Source organism: Dipteris shenzhenensis, chromosome 21 (assembly GCF_047967505.1).
Source record: "Dipteris shenzhenensis isolate YYH24624 ecotype China chromosome 21, Dip_SZ_1.0, whole genome shotgun sequence".
NCBI lineage: Eukaryota > Viridiplantae > Streptophyta > Polypodiopsida > Gleicheniales > Dipteridaceae > Dipteris > Dipteris shenzhenensis.
The window spans coordinates 7,674,026-7,695,744 of record NC_141616.1 but is presented as its reverse complement, the minus strand read 5'-3'; the positions used below and the strand labels follow the sequence as shown (position 1 = coordinate 7,695,744).

The window sequence follows — 21,719 nt, the reverse complement described above, 5'->3', positions numbered from 1 at the left end:
ATCAACAATGTGTACCTGAGTCAAAGCCACTCCGCTTGATAATGTTGTCGGTACACAACAAAATATAGCCAAACCTAAAGAACCAATCCACCACATTTAAAGAAGGTTTATTAAAAGTAAACGAAGTCAAGTTGACCTACTCATGTAAGACAAAAAGAGATTATAAATATTTACTACAATTATAAGTTCCGTCTGTGAATTTCAAAGAAACATATAATTTTACCAGTGACAAGCTCACGTGGAACCAAATTAACTTGTAAAACCAAAGCCGCAATCAAAGGGGTTAAAAATAGAACAGAGACCTGATAGATGTGTAAAACATACGCGGGTTAGAAAAACAAAACATTGAATGATGCAACAAAAGAGATGAAAAATAGTTGAATCCTTGGAGCTCTTCAAGCAGTTGAGTACTTGAAAATCTTGCAATACTGACACAAAAAGAACACAATGCACATCCTTGATCACAAACTAGGTATCTCCTTACAATGCCAAACAGACTAGTCGCCCTAGTAAACAGCTATTAGTGCAAATTGCATAGTGAAAATTATATTCCACATTTTTGTGGTCATAGATGGCATTGACAATCTCATCCTTACTTCGACAATAGTTTATTGTATAATACAAAAAATCTTTAATAGAAGATTCCTTTCTTTGAAAAAAAAAATACAAAAAATCTCCAATATTACATCATACCTAGTTTTGAAGCTAAACCATCCCGCTCTTGCCGTTCTCGGAGAAAGAAACTGCGTTGATATGCACAATTTACAAACTTCCCAAAGATGAGCCAAGGACAATTGCAAATCCTGAGCTCCCTACTCCTCCTTGTCGCCGTTTTTTATATTAGTGCAAATTGCATATTGAAAATTGTATTCCACATTTTTTGTGGCCATAGATGGCCTTGACAATCTCATCCTTACTTCGGCAAAAGTTTTTTATAAAATGTAAAAATTCTCCAATATTACAACATCATACATAGTTCTGAAGCTGAACCATACCGCTCTTGCGGCTCTCGAAGAAAGGAACTATGTTGATATGCACAGTTTACAAACTTCCCAAAGATGAGCCAAGGACAATTGTAAATCCTTAGCTCCCTGCTAGCCTCCCTTCCCTGCCACCCTTTCCTTACATCCTTCTCCTCTCCTTTTTGGCCTCACTGTCCTCCCCCACTTTGCTTGGTAGCAGACAATTCACCGGATGTATCGAGTGTGGTGACTTTCCTCCTTGAGGCCCAGCAACATAGAGATAAGCACAGAGCAAAGACCAGGAGGGCCCATTTGAGTCTAGCCAAAGCACAATCATAAAATTATTTTCTAGTGACTCGAGCCAAGGGTAGCAGTGAACGCGACGTAGTTGGGACCCAAACAGCACAACATGACAAAACCGCCCTTGCGTGGACCCTCACATGAGGCCCACAAGCATCTCCTCTTTATATTTGACTACAAGAGACGTAACACTGGAGTGACGGTGGCATTTGTAAAACTACTGGCTACCTCATGAAGACTACAAAGGAGGAGAGAGGGGCTCAGCAAATTGGACTAGTTGAGCACCAACAACACTCTATTACTCACTTCGTTCCTTGATGGCGCCAGCCCTCACCAGATCTAGGTCGACTATCGACGACTGAGAGCACCTCTTCTATCCTCAGATGGAGTTGGTCCCACATGCAACATACATAAGCCCCCTCACTCAGATGGTCAGCTCATTGGACCATCGACTCACAGGGATCCTTACTTCCTACCCTCATGTCCTTCTCATGGTCAGTCTTAGGTTGATGTCGGTCGTCCCAAGGCCTTTTGCCTTCTCCTTTTCTCTCATTGCCACTCTTTTGTCACTCTTTCTTACTTCGGTTTGCCCTTTGTCTCATTACTTCTACCTCCTTTCCTTCTCCTCCACCCTCTGAGCTAGTAGAAGGTGTCCTAGTGGATTTACGATTTGGTAGGTAACCCACATCGATCGGGTTAGAAGAGCTCCAATGGTAGCATCCTCGACTCCCACATCCTGTCGGATCTTGCTTTTTCTTATAGATAAGAAGTAGGTAGAGTAAGTAGTACAAGAATTAAATGAAAAAGCAATGATTGGGTGCCCCATGGGCCTTACTCACACTCGACATCAAGTCTAAGATAAGGTACGAGCAAGCCTTGCATTGGGAATTGACCACATCCAAGAGGTGACCATCTAATGTGTCTTTGTCATTCAGTTCTCTACCATCCAGATGGCCCAAACATTGCTACAAAGATTCCCTATCTACTTGGGACCTCATATTATATTCTTTATCCCCTAGTACTATGGCTTTACAATTGATGACATGGAGACACGTCACCAAATCCCCAAATATCCAATGATTTTAAGTTTTTAAGCATATCCTTTCCTCCATCAGTGCTAGATTTGGTGCGGGTTCTTTAGCGCCCTAGGAAAGTAGCCTCAGTCCTCATCGATTATGGGTGTTGAAGCTTTGCCTAGTTGTTATGGATCCATCTTTCCCTACATCTTAGAGGAGCAAAGAGGTGGCAGTCCTTCCACGACAATACCAAAATTGTCAAGAGAATGTTCAAGTAAGGTCTGCTTGAAGTTTGTAGGATGCACCAGCCACCAAAGAGAAGCCCCACTGAGCCACAACCTCCTATGTCTTAAGAGAAGCCTTGGATCAGCCCCATCAAGATCCATTGCTCAGTACACAAGTAGGTGTGAGAAAATGTGGACCACCCTCCTCTCTTCCAACAGCATCTCCCGTGATTTCGTTGTCAAGCCCAAACTCTCCAAAGATGCCTTCCCTTCCACCACCTCTAATTTCTTGGATTTTCCCAAACTTACTTTCCCCATTTCCCAACCTCGAGTCTTGATTCCGTGTTAGCTCCTCTAGCTGCCTATTCAACAACTTCTCCCTTCTTCCTACTTCTCTTCTTGGCCGAGGGTGCACCAAACCTCCCTAGCCTTTACCTGCATACTATCCCTTCCTTCTGTGTATCTCTAGACTTGATAGTCTCTCTCGCCCCCCCCTCTAATACCGTGTAGCTTCTCCCCTCCTCTCACTATTCATCCTCCTAGTTTGCTAGACCAATACCGAAGCCTACTTCCCCTTCCAAACAGTTTAGAGCAATACGAGAACAACCGTCCAAAAAGACATAATGTGAGGGTGACCAAAGGTGATGGTATGCACGTACTATAGGGTGAGGTGATGGTATGCACGTACATGCAGGTGGTTTGAGAGCATGGCACTCCACATAGACCATAAGTACATGACTTTGTTGTTTCTCCCCTTCCACTCGGTGTAGACCACTCCTACCCAGCATTTAGTGTATCGACCACCATGTCAGCTATAGGATGGGACGCACTGCCTCCCCTTGTGTGCAGATACACTTTGACCATGCTCTTGATGTGATCTACAAGCCACCTATCTCATGAGCTACTGGCCTTCCTTGGAGATGATGCATACCTCGCCCATGCCTCAGACACTCTCATATCAGTGGTTTCGGAAGCCGCCGCTAGATCCCTTCCCATTACTTGATCCACAACACACCACCCAGCTGGGAAGAGTGCTTCTGTGGAATAATAATAATAATAATAATAATTCAAGTTCGCACTTTCCGCTTCAATCCTAACAAATTCAATCAATTCGAAAATTCGAGATCAATTGCGCAGGATAGAGTAATCGGCTCTTGCACACTCCGTAGGTTATCCCTTTAATGATGGGGGAGCGCTTCAGCTAGAATGGGGTGATAGCCTTCAAAGTATTGGGCTAGTAAAGCCCTAGAACCCATGGTTTGATTCGAGAGATGAGATCTCACCTCATACGGGATTAGGATTTGCGACACATGACAACACTGAAGGCACAATGGATCTCACATCACCTGACATGCTGCAAGAAGCAAGGCTTCCTCTCACATAGGATGGAAGAGGTGATCCGATCCTTTTGAGGAGGGGACCCCACTAATGCATAGGGCTTCTCTTTGAGGGGAAGCCACTTATTCCCATCACACATCCAGGTGTCTGGCACACTTATGCGACATCACCCTATGACGTTCCGATCCATGCACCACCTGACTTTTCCTCCCTACCCAAGCCCACCACGTCCATCTTGTTCACCGCACAAAATGTGCGAGCTGCATTACATCGGCTCCACAACCGGAGAGCCTAGGACCACGAGGGTCTGCAAACTGCGCACTCTGCGCATGGACAGGAGGCCTTGGCTCCGATCTTAGCACAATTGTTCAATCATGTTGTGGTTTCATAGCTTCCACCTTGCTTGGAGCACCACTACCATCATACTGATACACAAAGCAGGGGATCCCATGGACACTGGGAACTACCGTACTCTCATGTTGGTCAAACATTGGCCAAGATGTATGGATCAATACTTGAGAGAGAGATCAACTCCTACACAAAGGCATAGGGACACGAAGCTTTGTGGCAGACTGGATCTTGGAGGTAACATTCCACCTTGGACCATATCTTCACTCTACGAGCCATCATCAAGGAGGCAAGATCGAGATCCCAGAAAGTCTTTGATTTTTCTTTGTAGACTTTCAAAAGGCCTTTTTCAGTCCCACGATCCCACATGATTAGGCAACTTCAAGAGATGCAGATCCCAAGAGATATGATTTGGGGGTGATGAGTCTATATGAGTTAGTCAGAGGGAGAGTACGTGCCCTTGGAGGCCTGTCAGATATGAATCAGTCAGAGGGAAAGTACATGCCCTTCGAGGCCTGTCAGATTGGGTTGAGAGCACGATCGGAGTGAGGTAGGGATGCCCCTCTCACCGACAATATTTGAACTCTACATTGATGAGATCACGACTTTCATCGACTGCCTACAAGGTGAAGGATTGCTGCTTGCCGATTTGAAGACACGGATATTAATGTACACAGATGACATAGTCCTCTTATCCTCCCGAGCAGCACGCTTGCAAAGACATCTAGAGGCCCTAGAGGTTTCTTACAGAGAGTGAGAGACACTTGACACTCAATCTTGGCAAGGCCAAGATTATGATTTTCAACACCTCACGAGCAATACTCCATCGACATAGCTTCACTAACCAAGGGGAGCTAGTGGAGATCGTGTAGTCATACACCTATCTAGGGGTAGTCTTCACAAGGCCAGTTTTCACGATGCAACTAAGGCACGACTTACACGAGGGTAGGGAATTCGGGCTTGATTAGAGCAAAAGTGTTTCCAGCCACTTCCAGGACCCTTGACAAAGGGGTGGCTATTTGATACACTTGTGAGGATGACAACCATGTATGCAGTGCCCTTCTAGGGGAATGACCTATCAGCAATGATTGATTGGAGGTGATTTAAGAGGTTATAGGTGATTATGGGATCCAGGATGATTCGGAGTGATGTCGATGACATCATACTCACTGGCAGTAATTTGCAGCAAATTGCAGCAGTGCAATCCGTCTTGTGTCAGACTTTTGACATGATAGATTTGGGCCTCTTACACTACTGTCTTGGCATTGAATTTTGGCAAACCCAAGAGGGGATTTCTATGTTACAGACAAAATATTGGAAGGGGTTGTTGCAGAAATTTAAGATAGATAACTGTAAGCCTGTGGCCACTCCAATGGAAAAGGGAATCAAGCTGAGTAAGCATGATACAGCTGAAAAGTTTGATGGCACATTGTGCAGGCAGTTGGTGGGCAATTTGATCTACTTGTGCTCCACATGGCCAGACATTGCCTATGCCACAAGGTACACTTTCCTATGGGCTGCATTATGCTTCAGATGGTGACATTTCTTTCAGTGGCTTCACCGACTCAGATTGGTCAGGGGACATCAATGGTCGCAGGTCCACTTCTGGCTATTGCTTTTCACTGGGCTCAACGTGCATCTCATGGCAACTTAGTAAGAAGCAACACCGCGTGTCTCTCTCCTCTAGTGAAGCAGAATACAAAGCTGCGAATTCAGGCACTATGGAAAGTATGTGGTTAAGGAATCTCCTACATGACTTGCATCATGCTCAGGATGGTAACGCAACTCCGATCTTCTGTGACAGCCAGAGCTGCATTGCTATTGGAAACAATCATGTATTTCATGTTCGCATGAAACACATAGAAAATCACTATCATTATGTGTGGGATTGTATAACAGATGGCTTCATTGATCTCACATATTGTTCCACTGAGGACAATGTGGTAGATATCTTCACTAAAAGCCTATCAGCGCCTCTCTTCACACGGCATCGACATGGCTCGGGGATACAAGACATTCAAACAATGTCAAGGGGGGGTGTAAAATGACATTGTTTTCTTTTCTACTCCCTTAGGTTTCTATATCCACATGTGGATGAATTTGTGCAACCATGGTACTTTAGATACTTCAGGTGCTTCTGAGATCATTCCATAGCATTTCAGCCATATCATTGAGGGGGGATTTGTACAGATATATACAATGATATGGTGGTGTAGGATAGACTAGGACTAAGTCTATTTTGGAGTTTTAGTGTGCTCTAGTACTTGGACTATATATCATTCCATAGCATTTCAGCCATATCATTGAGGGGGGATTTGTACAGACATATACAATGATATGGTGGTGTAGGATAGACTAGGACTAAGTCTATTTTGGAGTTTTAGTGTGCTCTAGTACTTGGACTATATATACCAAGTACTTGTAGTTCATTTGGTTGAACATTTCAGTTGGAGTTCACTTGTGTTCACTTCTTGTTCTCTTGTGTTTACAACTCTTCTCCATTCTCGTCCCTACAAAGACTATCAAAGGATGGAGTGATTATCAGACTCCAGTATCTTGAAGATCAACGAGTTTAACATACATTGAGGATTGCCATTGGGAAAAAATGGATCTCTACCACCAGATGAGGATTGAGGCAAGGAGAGCCACTGCATGCCTAGAGAGCAACAAATTTGCAGGTTATGCATGCTAGTGTAGGTGGAGACAATGGAGCACTTCCTATTTACCTGCCCACTTTACTACGAGATCCGAGGATGGTATCAATGTCTCTTTTAGGAGGGTCATAGTTCTGGGCCACTCTGTTGACATATTTACTTTCATGATCAGGCCTACGTGGTCTCTACCTGCTGGAGATGCGACGACACACGCCCTATTGTGTGAGCAGAATGGAGAGCAAGAGTGATGAGCAAGAGAAAGAAAAGAAAGAAAGTTTATTAAAGTCTTCGGAAGACCGATGGGTCTATGAGACTGTGAAAATCCTGATACAACGAGCTATGGTAGTGGAGCTACTAAACGAGCGTCCATACCAATGCAAAATGCAAAATGCCAAAAATGCAGAATGGCAATACTAAGTCCTAATTACAACATAGTGATGTCGGTGGTCGACTATATATCAATCTCAGCATCATCATCAATATCATCGTCATCCCCAACAACAGCAAGATATCAGGATGGATGAGGCAGTGGAGACATGAAGTCGGCAATAGAGTGTTGTCGGCCACTCAGAGGTGCGGTCCTGGCACGTCTCTTGGTCGTAGCTCTACGTCTAACCAGGGCTACTGTGACCCCCATCGGTCGGGCTCCAACTCTAAACAAGGAGGGAATGTCTCCAAGTGTGATCTATGTGTCGACCCTCTGTCTGAGCTGTCGGGTCACGGGTCACGGTCATGTCGAGGCCTCATCTCGTTGGGGTCCATGTGATCTAGCTGAAAGAACTCCGTGATAGAGCTCTGAGAGGGATCAATCGAGGAAGAAGTCTGCTCCTGTCTCCGTGCTCAGAGTATCCTCTCGCGGTGTCTAAGTGCCTCATGAATGAAACCTGCCAAACACCGCTAGTCTAGGTAGGAGAGGAAATGGGTTAAAATCCCATAACTATCTCTGAAGAGGCAGTGGAAACCTCCTTGGATCTCATAGTACACAGGACACCTGAAGATGAAATGCTCCTCTGTCTTAACCTCCTGTATGTCACATAGTCTGCATATGCGCCGCTCCCTTGGTAGTCGCTCTGCTTTGCTGCTCTCGATGCGAAGTCTGTGTGAAGAGACTCGGAACTGCCCAAGAGAGATCCTCATCGAGTGGGGTAGGTGAATCTGTGTGTATCCTGGTGGGTCAATAAAACCCTCCGCTGTGATATGTAAGAAGTGATCTCTGTAGAAGCTAAGCTTCACTGGGAGTTCACTTGGTTCCAACCAGGTCCGAAAAGTGTGTAGCTGTAGTAGATCCTCACGGATAACCTGGTTGACCTCGTGTGATAAGAGGGGAGAGAACGGAGCATCCATGCTATACTGGAAGGGAGGTAGTCTATCCATGTGGAGCCCCAGTCGCTCAAACCATCTCTCTGTACGTGCATACCAGCACCTTTGATCTCCTCCTGCTGCAAGTGCCATAGAAGAGCATAAAGCTATCCATGGTAGCCTGCTACGCCCCGAGGTATAATCCCCATATTCCCTAACTCGGTACAGATATGTGATGACCTAAAATGCAGCATCTAGCTGTAAAGGGGGTGACCCAAACTCAGCCTGAATGATTTGGTGAGGAACGGATGACTTACCATGAATCATCCGTGATAGCATGAGAACCCGTAGCCGCTCCACACGGGCCCACTCTGTATCCGACAAGTCTGGCCCCCAACAAGGACTGCCATACATCCCCGCTGGGCGAGCCAAGGAGTCAAAAACCAACCCCTTGGTGCGTGGATCTTGAAAGTGTGAGCGGAAGCACTGCCTCTCTAGCCTGGCCAATGAGGCATACCCTCTACTCAAGCGTGCCTGCATCGCGGGTCTCATAGTGAAGCTCGGTCCGGAGAAGATAACCCCAAGATAAGTGTATGATGAAACTATCTCAACAGATGACCCCGCAAATGTGACTGCTCCTGACGCATGATGGCTCGAGATGTATTGAAGATCATGACCTTGGTTTTACCTAGGTTGACCTTCAAATCATGAGAGAGAGTGAGCTGAACGAGGGCTGAACGTAAGTGTACTGAATAGTGGACTGAAAATGAAGTAAGTACAAAAGAGAAGTAAGGGGTTTTATCTAAGTGACAAAACCCTATCTTATACACTAACTGTAGTTACCGATTAGGCTGTGGTTAGGCGGAAAACCTCATAGAGGGAAAAGTGCCCCTAACCTACTTATTACAATACATTGGCCACTGCCTAGAATATGATAATAATTCTAACACCCCCCTGCAATGCCAATGTGGTGTACATGGTAGTGATCAATCACCAAAAGGAGATAAGTTTAGGGCAATGCGAAATGCCTCAAACTTCTCACGTGAAAGTGCTTTGGTGAAGATGTGTGCAACATTGTCATGCGTTGACACATAGATCATACTGATCTTCCTTGCATGCAACTTCTCTCTGACATAATGATAATGAACCTCAATGTGCTTCCTGCGAGCATGAAACATTGGATTCTTTGCCACTGCTATAGCACTCTGACTATCAGTGAGAATTGGAGAAGGACCCTCCAATAAGAGACGAAGATCAACGAACAAACGTCACAACCAAACACATTCAACTGTCGCACCTTGTACTCAGCTTCACATGAGGAAGTAGCCACTGTAGATTGCTTATTGCTCAGCCAAGAAATGCAAGCTTTGCCCAAAAAGAAACAATTACCACTAGTGGACTGCCTGGTATCATAGTCTCCAACCCAATCTGAATCACTGTAAGCATGCAACTGCAAATCACCCCCCCGGGGAAACATCAAGCCATAAGACTTTGTGCCTTGCAAATAACGGAAGATGCGTTTTACAGCCTACCAATGTGTTGTCTTTGGGCTGTGCATATACCTGCTCACCTGAGATATTGCATATTGAATATCGGGCCGTGTATTGCACAAATAGATGAGGCATCCAACAGCTTGGCTGTGAAGTGTGGCATCCATATATTCACCTGCACCATACATAGTAAGCTTCAGCCCTGGCTCCATGGGAGTGGCTATAGGCTTACAATCATGCATATTGAACCTATCCAAGAGCTTCTGCACATACTTGGATTGAGACATAACAATGCCACGCTTGTCTTGTATAAACTGGATCCCCAAATAAAAATTTAACATGCCCAAATCTGTGATGTCAAATTCAACTTTCAACTCAGCTTTGAAATCTGCAATTATTACCTCATTTGACCCTGTGAATAGCATTAAAGAATGATGACCAAAATATCCCCCCGATCCTTCTTGATGTAGAGGGTGCTTTCCGTGGGACTATTATGTAACTAGCTTGCAAACCTGAAGTGCATTGCCAGAAAGTTCAAATCTAGGAGGTTGTTTGACATAAAGCTCTTCCTGCAAGTACCCATTAAGGAAAGCTGTTTTTAGGTCCAACTGATGGACATTCCAAACAAAATTTGCAGCCATGGCAATAACTGACCTGATGGTGGTCATCCGGGATGTAGGAGCAAAAGTCTCCTCATAATCTATGCCCTTCTTTTGTACATAGCCTTTGGCAACCAGCCTTGCCTTGTACATGTCAATGGACCCATCTAGCTTCCTTTTCACTTTGAAAACCCACTTGGTACCAATGGCATGCTTACCTGGTGGCAAGTCCACAACATCCCAAGTCTGATTTTTCTCAATGGACTGCAATTCGTTGTGTATGGCATGCATCCAATGCACATTATCCTTTGCTTCTTCAAAAGAGTCAGGTTCTTTTTCATCAAGAAGGGTACCTGCATAAGCTGTCTCAACTAAAAGAGCCCCCCCTGCGTGCCTTACTACACTACGAGTCCTGCCAGGCAATGGGACCTCAAGCTTACTCTCCCTGAGAGTCTGTAGCAACCTATTCGGGACTGTTTTGGCTGCGTGTATCTCTTGAATCTCTTGCCTGACAACTTCATCCACACCCTGTGGAGGTACAAAATCAGCCTGTGGCTGAATTGGGGCATGTGGATGAGGAGGAGATTGCTGTAAATATAGGAAGCATCCCCTCAAAAACATCATTTGAAAAAGCTGGAATTGTAAATTCAGCATGTATATGTGCTGAATTTTTTGAAAATATAACATCTCTACTCACAAAAATCTTGTGAGAAGCAGAATTGTAGAGACAATAGCCTTTGCTTTGTGCACTGTACCCAACAAAAATGCATTTAAGTGCCTTATTTGACAACTTGTGTCCAAACTCCACAAGCACGTGGGCATATGCAACACAACCAAAAACTCTGAAGTGACCGACAAAGGCTTTCTCCCATGCCATGCCTCATAGGGATTGATTGTACTCAAAGCCTTTGTGAGATCCCGATTCAAAATATAGTTTGCACACATAAGGCCTTCGAGCCAAAACCTGTGAGGTAACTTTTTACTGGTAAGCATGCATTTATCCATCTCCATAAGAGTGCGATTCTTGCGCTCAGCTTTACCATTTTGCTGAGGTGTAAGTCTCACTGTAAGCTGATGTGTGATGCCTTTCTCCTTCAAAAATGCCTCAAACTCATGAGACATATACTCCCCCCCTCTATCTGTGCGAAGTGTCTGCACCTTGAGTCCTGTCTCATTTTCAACCATAGCCACGAAGTGTTTGAAATGCATAAACACTTCTGATTTTGCCTTAAGACCATAGACCCAAGTGTAATTGGTGAAATCATCTATGAATGTAACATAATAAAGATAACCACCAAAAGTAGGTGTCCTCATGGGACCGCAGACATCACTGTGTATGAGCTGTAATTTTCGAGTAGCTCTTACTGCACCATCCTTCTTAAAAGGAAATCTATGCATCTTGCCAAGGATGCAACCCTCACATGCATGAGGAGGTGACTCCAAAGGAGGCAATGCATCAACCATAGCATGCTTCTGAAGTGTCATTAAGCTGCCATAGCTCATGTGTCCATACCTGGCATGCCATAACTCCGCATTCTGCATCACAGCAATGGGACTGCTCACTGAAAGTGCAAGATTGAATCTTTTCTCATATATATCAAGCTGAAAAAGACCCTGATACAAAGTGCCAGACAACATCAAAGCATAGTCATTCTCTTTGTCTCTGACTGCACACTTAGCATCATCGAATATAACCTAAAATGCCCATCTATTGAGAGAGGACACTAAAAGCAATTGGTAATGATCCCCGTCTGCAGCGGACTTGGCTGCTCCCGCTGCCCGCCATCACCATTCCGGCCCTAGCCTCCTCTCCACCCCTAGCCTCCTCCCTGTCTTCCGCCTCGCCTTGACCCTCCGCCCCGCCTCGGCCATCGCCTATCTCCTCTCCGCTCCTCCTTCCGCCGCCTCTCCATCTCTCTCTGCCTTGCCTCCCCTCCCGCCTCCCGCTCCACCTCGCCATCTCTCTCCGCCTCCTACTCCACCTCCCTGCCTGCTCGCCCTCCCGCCATCCGCCTCGTCCCGCCCTCCCCTCCCTACTTCACCTCCTTCTCCTCCCCTACCTTCTCTTCACTGCCCTCCTGCCCCTTCTCACCTTCACCCCTGCCTTCCTTTCTCGCCCCCTCCTACCTCCTCTCCGTCCCCCCCGTGCTTCCTTCTCCCTCCGCCTCCCTTTTGCTCTCTTCCTGACCCCCCCCACTACTTTTCCGTCTTGTCCGCTTCCTTTCATCTCCCTTCTACGCCTCTGCCCTCCCGCATTGTCCATTCCCATTCCCCCTCGCCCCTTTTTTCCTTTCATTCTTCACCAGCAACAGCAACAGGAGCTTTTATGTTTGTCAGAAGGAAGAAGATCTTGGTGGTGACCTTTGGTCTGGCCAGAGGGGCTCTATGGCAACATCGTTGAATACCACAACCGTTAAGGTCCTTCTTTATCTAGCCAACAAACAACAGGTTCAGCAAGCATTTCAATCCCTTCAGGACAAGGCGCTTGTGGGTAGAATTATGGGCCTCACACCCACAAGGCGACAGGTGCGAGAGTGGATCCAAGCGAGCTTGGCACTAGAGGGCGATCACATTCAGGAGGTCACCATCTATGGAAGAGGCATCTTCCTCATCCAGCTGAGCTCCCCCCGATATAGCCTTGACACTTGTGCAGCAGAGCCCCATCCTCCTTGGCCCGCATTTGATGTACCTCTTTCCTTGATACCATGGCTTTACAGTGGAGAACATGGACACGACACACCATGTTCCCCGCTTCTCGATCACGCTTTGCTTCCCAGGGCTCCCAAAGGAGTACAGAGCCATTCTCCCCTCCATTGGTAGGGCATTTGGCACCGTGCTCGAGTCTCCACCAGATTCGGCCGCAGCAGTGGTAGTGACAGGGTCCCTAGGATCAGACTGGCAGTTGAGAGCCCGGAGTCCCTCCCAGAGTTAATTCTTCTAGAGACCCTTGAAGGGGGTACACTTTGCCAACCAGGGGGATTTTTGGGTTATTAGGCCAGTGTCTCTGTTGCAAACTGATGGGTCACCTAGCCACAGATTGCCCCCGTGGCCATGGCCGAGTACCTCCCCCCCGCAGAGCAGGCAAAGTCAGCAAACCCGAGCCCAACACCCTCTCAGGCAGGAGCAGTAGGAGTCTTAGACCCCCTAGGTTACCCCCTCCGAAGGGGACTGGACCCAGGTTAAAAAGAAAAAGAAACCAAGCAAACAGGCCTGCAAGCGCCGCAGGCGGAGGGCCAAACACAGAGAGAGGGACAGGGTTGACTGATAGGCCCCGGAGGAGGAACAACAAGAGCCACCTCCCCTAGTGGAAGGGGCCACCACCCAGCCAGATGATCCTCTCGTTTTGGTGGTTCAGCCTCCGCACTCACCCTTGCATCATCAGCGAGCCCCAGGAGCTCCGGATGCGGTGATGGCGAAAGCCACGGACGCTAGCCCGATAGCGACTTCGGAGGAGCGGATCCAGAGCCCCGACGAGCATGATCAGTAGCAAGGGGGCCTGCGGTCGTCCTTATCCCTCCTCCTCCCCCTTCCCCTCTCCCTCCAGATCCCTCCTTCTCTTTCTTTCCACTTCCCCCCCCCCCCCCCTCCAAGGTTCCCCCCGCCCCCTCCCCCCCCCCCCCCCCCCAACCCCTTCTGCTATGATCACTCTCACCACCCGCCCCCCTCCCTCCGCCCCCTGCTCCCCTACCTCCCCCACCGCCTCCCTCTCCACCTCCGTAGCAGGTTCTTCCTCGACACCCCTGCCAGCAGGCAAGGGTAAGACAATGCCCCCTTCTACTTCCTCATTGCAGCAGCCGGTCCATCCAGGGAGGGGTCCAGAGGGACGAGGCTAAATGTGTTGTCTATTGCAGGAAATGGCGGACAAAAAGTGGCAAGACAAGCGGGCAGGTTATGTGGGAGAAAAGCAAGCATGTTGCTCTGCAGGAAATGGCGGACAGGCAGGAAGGCTGTACGGCGCACCAGTCCGTACAGTCCATACGGCTGATTTGCAGCTGCTAAAAGAGCGGCCAATGGCAAGGCATAGGTCCGGGCTGAAGGGGTAGCTGATGGCGAGGCATTTCAGGCTGATGGTCGATGTAGATCACCTCCTCCAAAAGCTCCAAACACTGGTGAGGCTAAGGATTGGAAAGGAGCCTTCCAAGGAGGAGAAGGGAGAGTAGCGTCATTCGCCTCCCTCACCTCATCCTCTTGGAAGAGCAAGGGAAGAGAGGGCTAGGAACTAGGCTTTGATACCACATGAAGGAACATGTGGCAAGCTATCTCTAGGAATGGAAAGGAAAGATTGCAAGCATAATGGAAATGAACTCAAATGGAAGTAGGCAATAGCAATAACCAAAATACTCACATGTAGATAGCTTGATGTTGACTGACATGACAAGACTAGACAAGTACAATGCCTTTATAGAATAGGCACACACACTCTAGGTATCATATGTATATGGGATAAGTCCCATAGTGACATGTGGCATACTAGGATATAAAGTAGTCTAGTACTACTCTGGAACTCAATAAAACACACTAGAAACACTCACTTTGACTTCATGTTCTAACAGATATGATATGATATTTTTATACTTGTTTTTGCTTGAGCCATTGAGCTCTCTTTATTTCAGCACAATATTCAGCAAAGGGTCTTAGCGCGCCCTTTGCCTCAGCCCCTTGTGGCTTGTATGAGTTTTTCTCTTTGGTGTCACTTTGTCCCATAGGCCCGCGAGGCCTCCCATGGACGTTAATATTTCTTTCTCTCTCTCTCTCTCTCTCGATTTTGTGCTATCTTGTATGCAGAGTTCTTGATGTCCCATGGGCCCATTTTGGCCTTTAGTGGACAATAATACACTTTCTTTCTTTCTTTCTTTCTCTTCCCATCGGGCTGATCCCGTCCATTGATCCCCTCTGATCTCATCGCTTATCCGTCGCTGATCCCTCGTCGCTGACTAGTAGCTGTCCTGTTTGCTCCTCCCGTAGCTCCCATCTGCTCCTCCTGTAACTCTTACATGCTCCTCTCGTAGCTTGTCTGTCGTACTACTGCTAGCGCTACTGCAGCAGCAGGGTTGTAGGCAGGCTCTTGAATTAGGAACCCCTAGCTCAGCTGAACCCCCAACTCAACTAGGGGGTTAGCTCAGCCAGGGGGTAACATGAGATATGGCCAGCAAAGAATGGTCCAGCCCACCCTCCTCTTTAAAATAACCCTCTACTCCAACAAACTCCAATAGCAAAGCCCCGATATGCCACAATTGCAGCCAAGAAGCCTTCCTCGTATGCACATATCTATGAATGAGGTGGTCTTTTTGACAGACCCATTATTGGGTATCATGAACAGATTTGCTTCCTACAAGATCAGTTACGAGAGCTGTGGATGCAGCTGGCGGGTGCCATAACTAGAATTCAAGTCTTGGAAGGACCTGGTAAGAAGGAAGTCATTGACGAGGTTGTAAAGTCATGCAATGCTTGCCCCCCCCCCCCCCCCCCCCCCTAGTCTCTATAGTCAAGAATCTAGTTCAAACTGAAGCGCAGACAGCCAAGCAAGAAGTGATTGTGGAGTTTGATACAAAGGTCAACAAAGCTGATCTTCAGGAAGAGATTAAAGAACATGCAGCTAGATAATGCTTTGAAAATCAGAATTGGGGGCCTTGCAGATGGATAAGAGCTCAACTGAAGGATACGGCAAAGGAGTTAGCAAAGGTTCGGCCTGCCAGGAAGGACGGTAAATGGGCAGTCTATCGTGAAGGAGTAGCACTCATTAAAGAGTTTAAATCAAAACCAAAAGACTCTCGGTATTAAACTGATGTATGGCCAGCTATATATATATGCCTTTAAATAAAATGGAACTGCCTTTGCACTCTTGGGAGCTGCCCTGTGCCCTTCCTAAGCTGATGTACTAGCTGGTTTTCACGTTGTCCCATAGACCTCTGGGTCTCCCGTGGACGTTAATAGACTCTCTCTCTCTCTCTCTCTCTCTCTCTCTCTCTCACACACACACACACACACACACACACACACATCATATCACTTTCACATAGCTAGAGAATAAACCTCATCTTGTACCCGCTTTGCAACCATGCCTTGAAGATACAGAGCAGTGAAAAGAAACATACACAAAGGTATTTCAGAAGATACATCAGATAACTACAACTGCTGCTCTTGTGAAGGGACAGACCAGTCCAAAAACGAGTGATGGCCATGCCTCCAATGCTTTTCTTAACTCCCCCGTACGCAGAGACAAACCTTCGACCAAAGGAATACCACATTTTGTCAGTAGCCTACATTGAAAGCATATTCTCACTATTTAGTCAAATAACTTCAGATATTGTTGACAAAGCCTTTCATCACAATGTCACAACCTTTGACTATAAATGGCAACCAGACAAATGTCTGATCACTCTAAATATATAACACATAATGTTTGTCTCCTAATATTATGCAAGTTTGGAGTACTCTGGACATATACCTTCACGTAACTGAAAATTTATGTCCCTTGTGTAGGTGCATGGTCACAAAACATCTGCAACCCAAGCAAAGAACCTCTGCAACTCAATAAAAGCCAAGGCATATCAGCCCACACATGACCTACATACAGGAATATGTCCCAAAACTGTAGCAACTTGGTCAAAGAACCACATATAAGTGCCGACCAGTCTCTCATAAAAAAAGAGTACCTTCTATTAAACGCTTTCAAAATGATACAAGTCTGCTACTCATGAGGTGGCATTAAGAAAAGGAGGCAGCCTGCTTCACCAAGTTCCAACTCACTGCCTATGATAGAGCAGCTGCCAGCAATCAGTGCTGAGGACTATACAATCAACGGATTCCTTGACCAGAGAGGGTGTGGAAGAAGCTTGCAAGCCAGGCCTTCAAGAAAGGTTCAATCGTATGATGATATCCATTGAACTTGCAATCACCAGACTGGCACCATGATACCAAGGTGTTCCATGCAGGAGGCCTCACAAACATTGCCCTCCAAAAAAATAGAGAGTCACTGCGTAGAAGGAGGATTGGACCCATGGATATCCTAACACGTGACAGTCTCCCCACACATCAAATGAGCAGGGAGATCATCTCTATGTGGAAGGCAGTCTCCCTTTGTCAACCAGGCTACCATATCTCATGTAAACATATGGCTTATATGCCTTACCCACGAGATGATCCTTGAGGAGTATAGGGCACGGAAGCAAAGGGCACTGTTGCTTTAATTTCTGCAACGCCTTTGATACGGTGCCACAGACTGCCTATTCAAGTGACTAACTGATCTAGGATACAGTCGAGACATCATCCGGTCAGTCCAAACACTCGGCGGGCATAGGAGATCATGGGCAGGTTGGGGTTAAAAAAGGTTGTCCTCCACACTATGTGTGTTCATCTTTGAAGGTTCAAGGGTCAAGGCCCACTGGCCCTTGCCAAGTCTCCCCACCATTCTGGTCCTCTGCCAAAGGCATAATCATCTAGAAAGTGTTACGTCACAATTCACATTACTCAATGACGCTACACTTCTACAAACTAAATGTATGGAGGCCACTCATTCTTCGTCTCAGTTTCAGGGTCTCTGCCTCTCCTGCTAACCGTGGCTGTGATACCGACCTGCTCTGCCTGGAAGAACTCTGTGACCGTACTCTAGGATGGGCCGGGCACGGTCCCCTACTCCTGTCTCCTCGATCTGATGAGAAGATCTCTATGTCGGACTGCCTCGTGAGAATAAAAGCTACTAGGCATCTCTGGTCTGGGTATAGGAGCAGTCTAGAAAGCCCCTCAAATCCATCCCTGAAAAGGCAATGGTATTGTCCACGGAGCTCATAGTAGACTGGGCAACAGAAAAAGAAGTGCTCCTCTGACTCCACCCCATAGTGCTCACACAATGTGCAGATACGACTCTCCCTGGGTATCCCCTCTACACGCTTGCTCTCGATACGGAGTCGGTGCTATGACACACGTAACTGTCCAAGGGCAATCTTGAGTGAAGTGGTAGGTGGATCTAGGTGTACCCTGGTGGGGTGATGAAACCCTCCATTGAAATGTGCAAGCAGTGGTCCCGATAGAAACTGAGCTTCACAAGGAGCTCTACCTGTGCTAGCCAGGTCCTAAATGTGTGTAGCTGGAGAAGATCCTCCCAGATGATTGGGTTGAATTCGTTGTCCCGGAACGGGACAAATGGAGCATCAATGCTGTATTGGAAGGGTGGTATCCTGTCTATACCAAAACCCAATCTCTCAAACCACCCGCATGTGCTTGCCTACCAACATCTATAATCACCCTGAGCTGCTAATGTCATAGAAGATGCTAGTGCCAACCAAGGTAGCCTGCGTCACCCTATGGTACATGAGTTGTACGCGCGCACGTGGTAGAGATAAGTGATAGCTTGGAATGTCGCATCTAACTGCAGTGGTGATGCCCCGAACTCAGCCTGAATGATCTGATGAGGGACAGATGGCTTACGGCGTATCCTCCGTGAAAGTAGGAGAACCTGTAATCTCTACACAAGCTTCCACTCTGTGTCGGAGAGGTCTGGTCCCCAACAAGTGCTACCATACATGCCCGCAGGTCGGACCAAGGAGTCGAAAAGGAGAACCTTGGTCCGCGGGTCTTGAAAGTGCGAGCAGAAGCATTGTCTCTCCAGTCGGCCCAGGGAAGCGTAACCTCTACTCAGGCGGGCCTGCATTGCTCGTCTCATCGTGAAGATAGGTCCTGAGAACAAAACTCCCAAGTATGTGTATGATGAAACGATCTCAACTGTTTGCCCCGTCAAAAGTAAACTGATCTCTTTGTGCCGCTGCTCTGGAGGTGTTGAAGATCATAACCTTGGTTTTACCCAAGTTGACCTTCAAGTCATGAGACACGCAAAAAGCCAATAGTGCATCTAGATGTCTCTGGAGCCCCTCAGCGGACGAGGATAAGACCGATGTATATTGGTTTTAGGCTACATAGGAGACTTTCCTTTTTACTCTCGAGATGGTCTCGTAGATCAGATTGCCCTACATTAGCATGTAACTATGGGGTCAAAATTTGTTGTAAGGCATCCTCTAACAACACAATCCTACCTGGCAATGTATGGGCCGTAGGGTGCGACACCTGCTGTGTCGGCCAGACTCCTGATCATACGGGATCCACCCATGAGGCTTCTTCCTTAACATCAAATTAGAGCCTAGGAGTTTTAATGCAACTTACATTAGCTTGTGTTTGTTTTGTTTTTCTTTCTTTTTCCTTCTTTCCAAAACACTACCCAAAGCTAAAATTAGAATTTGTATAACCCGGATTCCAAAACACTGTTGTACACGCATAGTCCCAAACATCCAAAGCTACTCACAACTCTGACTGTAAAACTATAGTTTAACAATGATTTTTCATACACTAGGGCCCAAGACTACAATTTAAAAACTCCAAATTGTTCAAAACTTAAAGAAACTAAAGTGATTGAGGGATAGAGAGCCCCTTGGTGTGTTATACTTACCTTTAAACAAGGCAGTAGAGAAATGGATGATTGGAGATGAGTCAATTCCCGTCTTCAATGCCAACTTGCACTTCGTTTAACCAGTCCTAGTCCTCACGTTACATCCGATACGTACCAAACTCGGTGCATAGCTTGTGTGTCGTCCCATAATGGAAAATCTGCACAAGACTTGTGTGTTCTCCCATGATTGCAAACACACACTAAAAATGGTGGCAACGAATCTGGATGAGGTGTGGCACTTTCTAGATGGATCACAATTAATGAGAATCTTGGATCATATCTAGCTCTCTCTACGCAAGGAAAGGACTGAGTAATTCTAATAGATAGAGACAACCAAGTAACATAACTACCTTTAGATTGTCGTGCCAGCAGACGAATGAATTGTAATAGAGGGTAAGGCAGATGAAATTTCTAACAAGCTGAGATGGACGTGAATCTTGACGAGACTGTGCATAGTCTTTCAAGTAGAAAAGTTTACAAGAAAAAGTGATTCTTGCAGGTTGTGGCATAAGAAAACGACTATTTCTGCTGACATACACAAGAACTTTTGAAAGATACTCTAGAAATCTGTAACTTTTGAAAGATACTCTAGAAATCTGTCAGGAATAAAAACATCACTCTTTTCTTTTGGCTTTCTATTCATGGTGGGATTGCAGTGAACCTGCGGAGATCTACGTTTGGACCCGACCCTACATGTCCTTGTTGCCTTTCAGACAGGCAAGGATTATTTTGAGGAGGATAGCCAGGATTCTCAGTACTTGTGTTCCTCCCCCCTTCTTCATGACTTGGGGCTCAAATGCTTGCCTCTCTTTTGGGTCCTCAAATCTTTTATGAAAGACAATGACTCTACTTGGGCCTTATTGATTCGTTGAGCCATGTTCTCTGGATGATGTTCCTACCTCACCATTTAGAGTTGTATAGACAGAATGGAAAATCTGGAGAGCCAAATGCACATACACATTGGATGGATCTCAGGTTCAACCTTCTCACACTTTAGCCAATGTATGGACAAACAATATACGTACACTGATGGCCATTTGAACAAGCATGCAGGGCTTCTCTCGTGCAGCCTCTACTAAGAGGGCTACTTTCTTTAGAGAGTGGAGGGGCTCCCTTTTCTTCTCTGATTCTACTACACGGTTGAGATGGCATTTTCAGCCTCAACCTTGGTTGTTTTCCACCTCTTTCTGAGGAGTTTTTTTTTTCTCATGCGTTGCATGATGTATTTTCACTTAGAGCTTGCTCTCGTGAGTTTTGCTCATACTTAATAAAAGTCTCTCTTTTGAAAAAAAAGGGGGATAAGCCCTAATCATTGACCTTCTTCATCTTACAAAAAATAAGGCAGGACATTCAAGCAGCACACAGGCCTAGGCAAAGGCTTGTGGGAAATCTTGATCAACAAATTGGATAGGCTTTGTATCCATAGTGCAATTAAAAGCAGAAACTTCAAGGCAAAGGTTGACGAAAAAATACGTTTTCTCCATCAATCAGATTGGTCAAAATTTTGTATTAGGCCGTTGCAGTCTACTTTTCCAACTAAAATCAACATCTGAGGTCACTGTAAGCTTCATTGAAAGATATTATGTCTGTTTTGAGTGGTCATAAGGCCACATTAGCCTCGCCATTGGCTATTTCCACCAAGCCTCTCCATTTGGAGGTGCTTTTTGTGCTTTTTGAGATCCACAAGCACCTCGCATTGAGGCTTGTGAAGACACATATTATTTGTGTGTATTTGCTTCACATCTTACAATTGCATGACCTAGTTAATTGATTGGTTGTTTCACAGAGAAGGGAAATAATCATTGCCAATCGTATTACGTGGGCCTTGTTTACCCACTTGATCCTCATCATCAAGATCTACTCTCGTGTAATCATCCCATACTCCATTATCCTCTCACATTGAGAGACGAGCTTACGATAGCCAAGAGATCCTCTCACACTCAGAGAAGAGCACCAAGTGCGCTTGGAGGAGGTGCTAGGCTCGAGGGGGAGCATCATCATCATCCTTGGTCGGCTTCGAATAGAGATAAGGGCCTAATCCTTATTTCTA

The 21,719-nt window shown here is 46.3% G+C and overlaps 1 protein-coding gene across 1 annotated transcript in view; it reads right to left on the bottom strand.

Moving 5' to 3' along the window:
* Positions 1-21,719, bottom strand: part of LOC147888441 (Sodium Bile acid symporter family) — a 266,247-nt gene that overhangs the window by 215,876 nt on the left and 28,652 nt on the right. The window contains exons 5-7 of the mRNA XM_087392161.1: positions 16,388-16,455; positions 224-302; positions 16-74 (exon numbers count right to left, since the gene is read on the bottom strand). Coding sequence (XP_087248287.1) covers positions 16-74; positions 224-302; positions 16,388-16,455 — 206 coding nt within the window. The remainder of the gene's footprint in view (positions 1-15; positions 75-223; positions 303-16,387; positions 16,456-21,719) is intronic.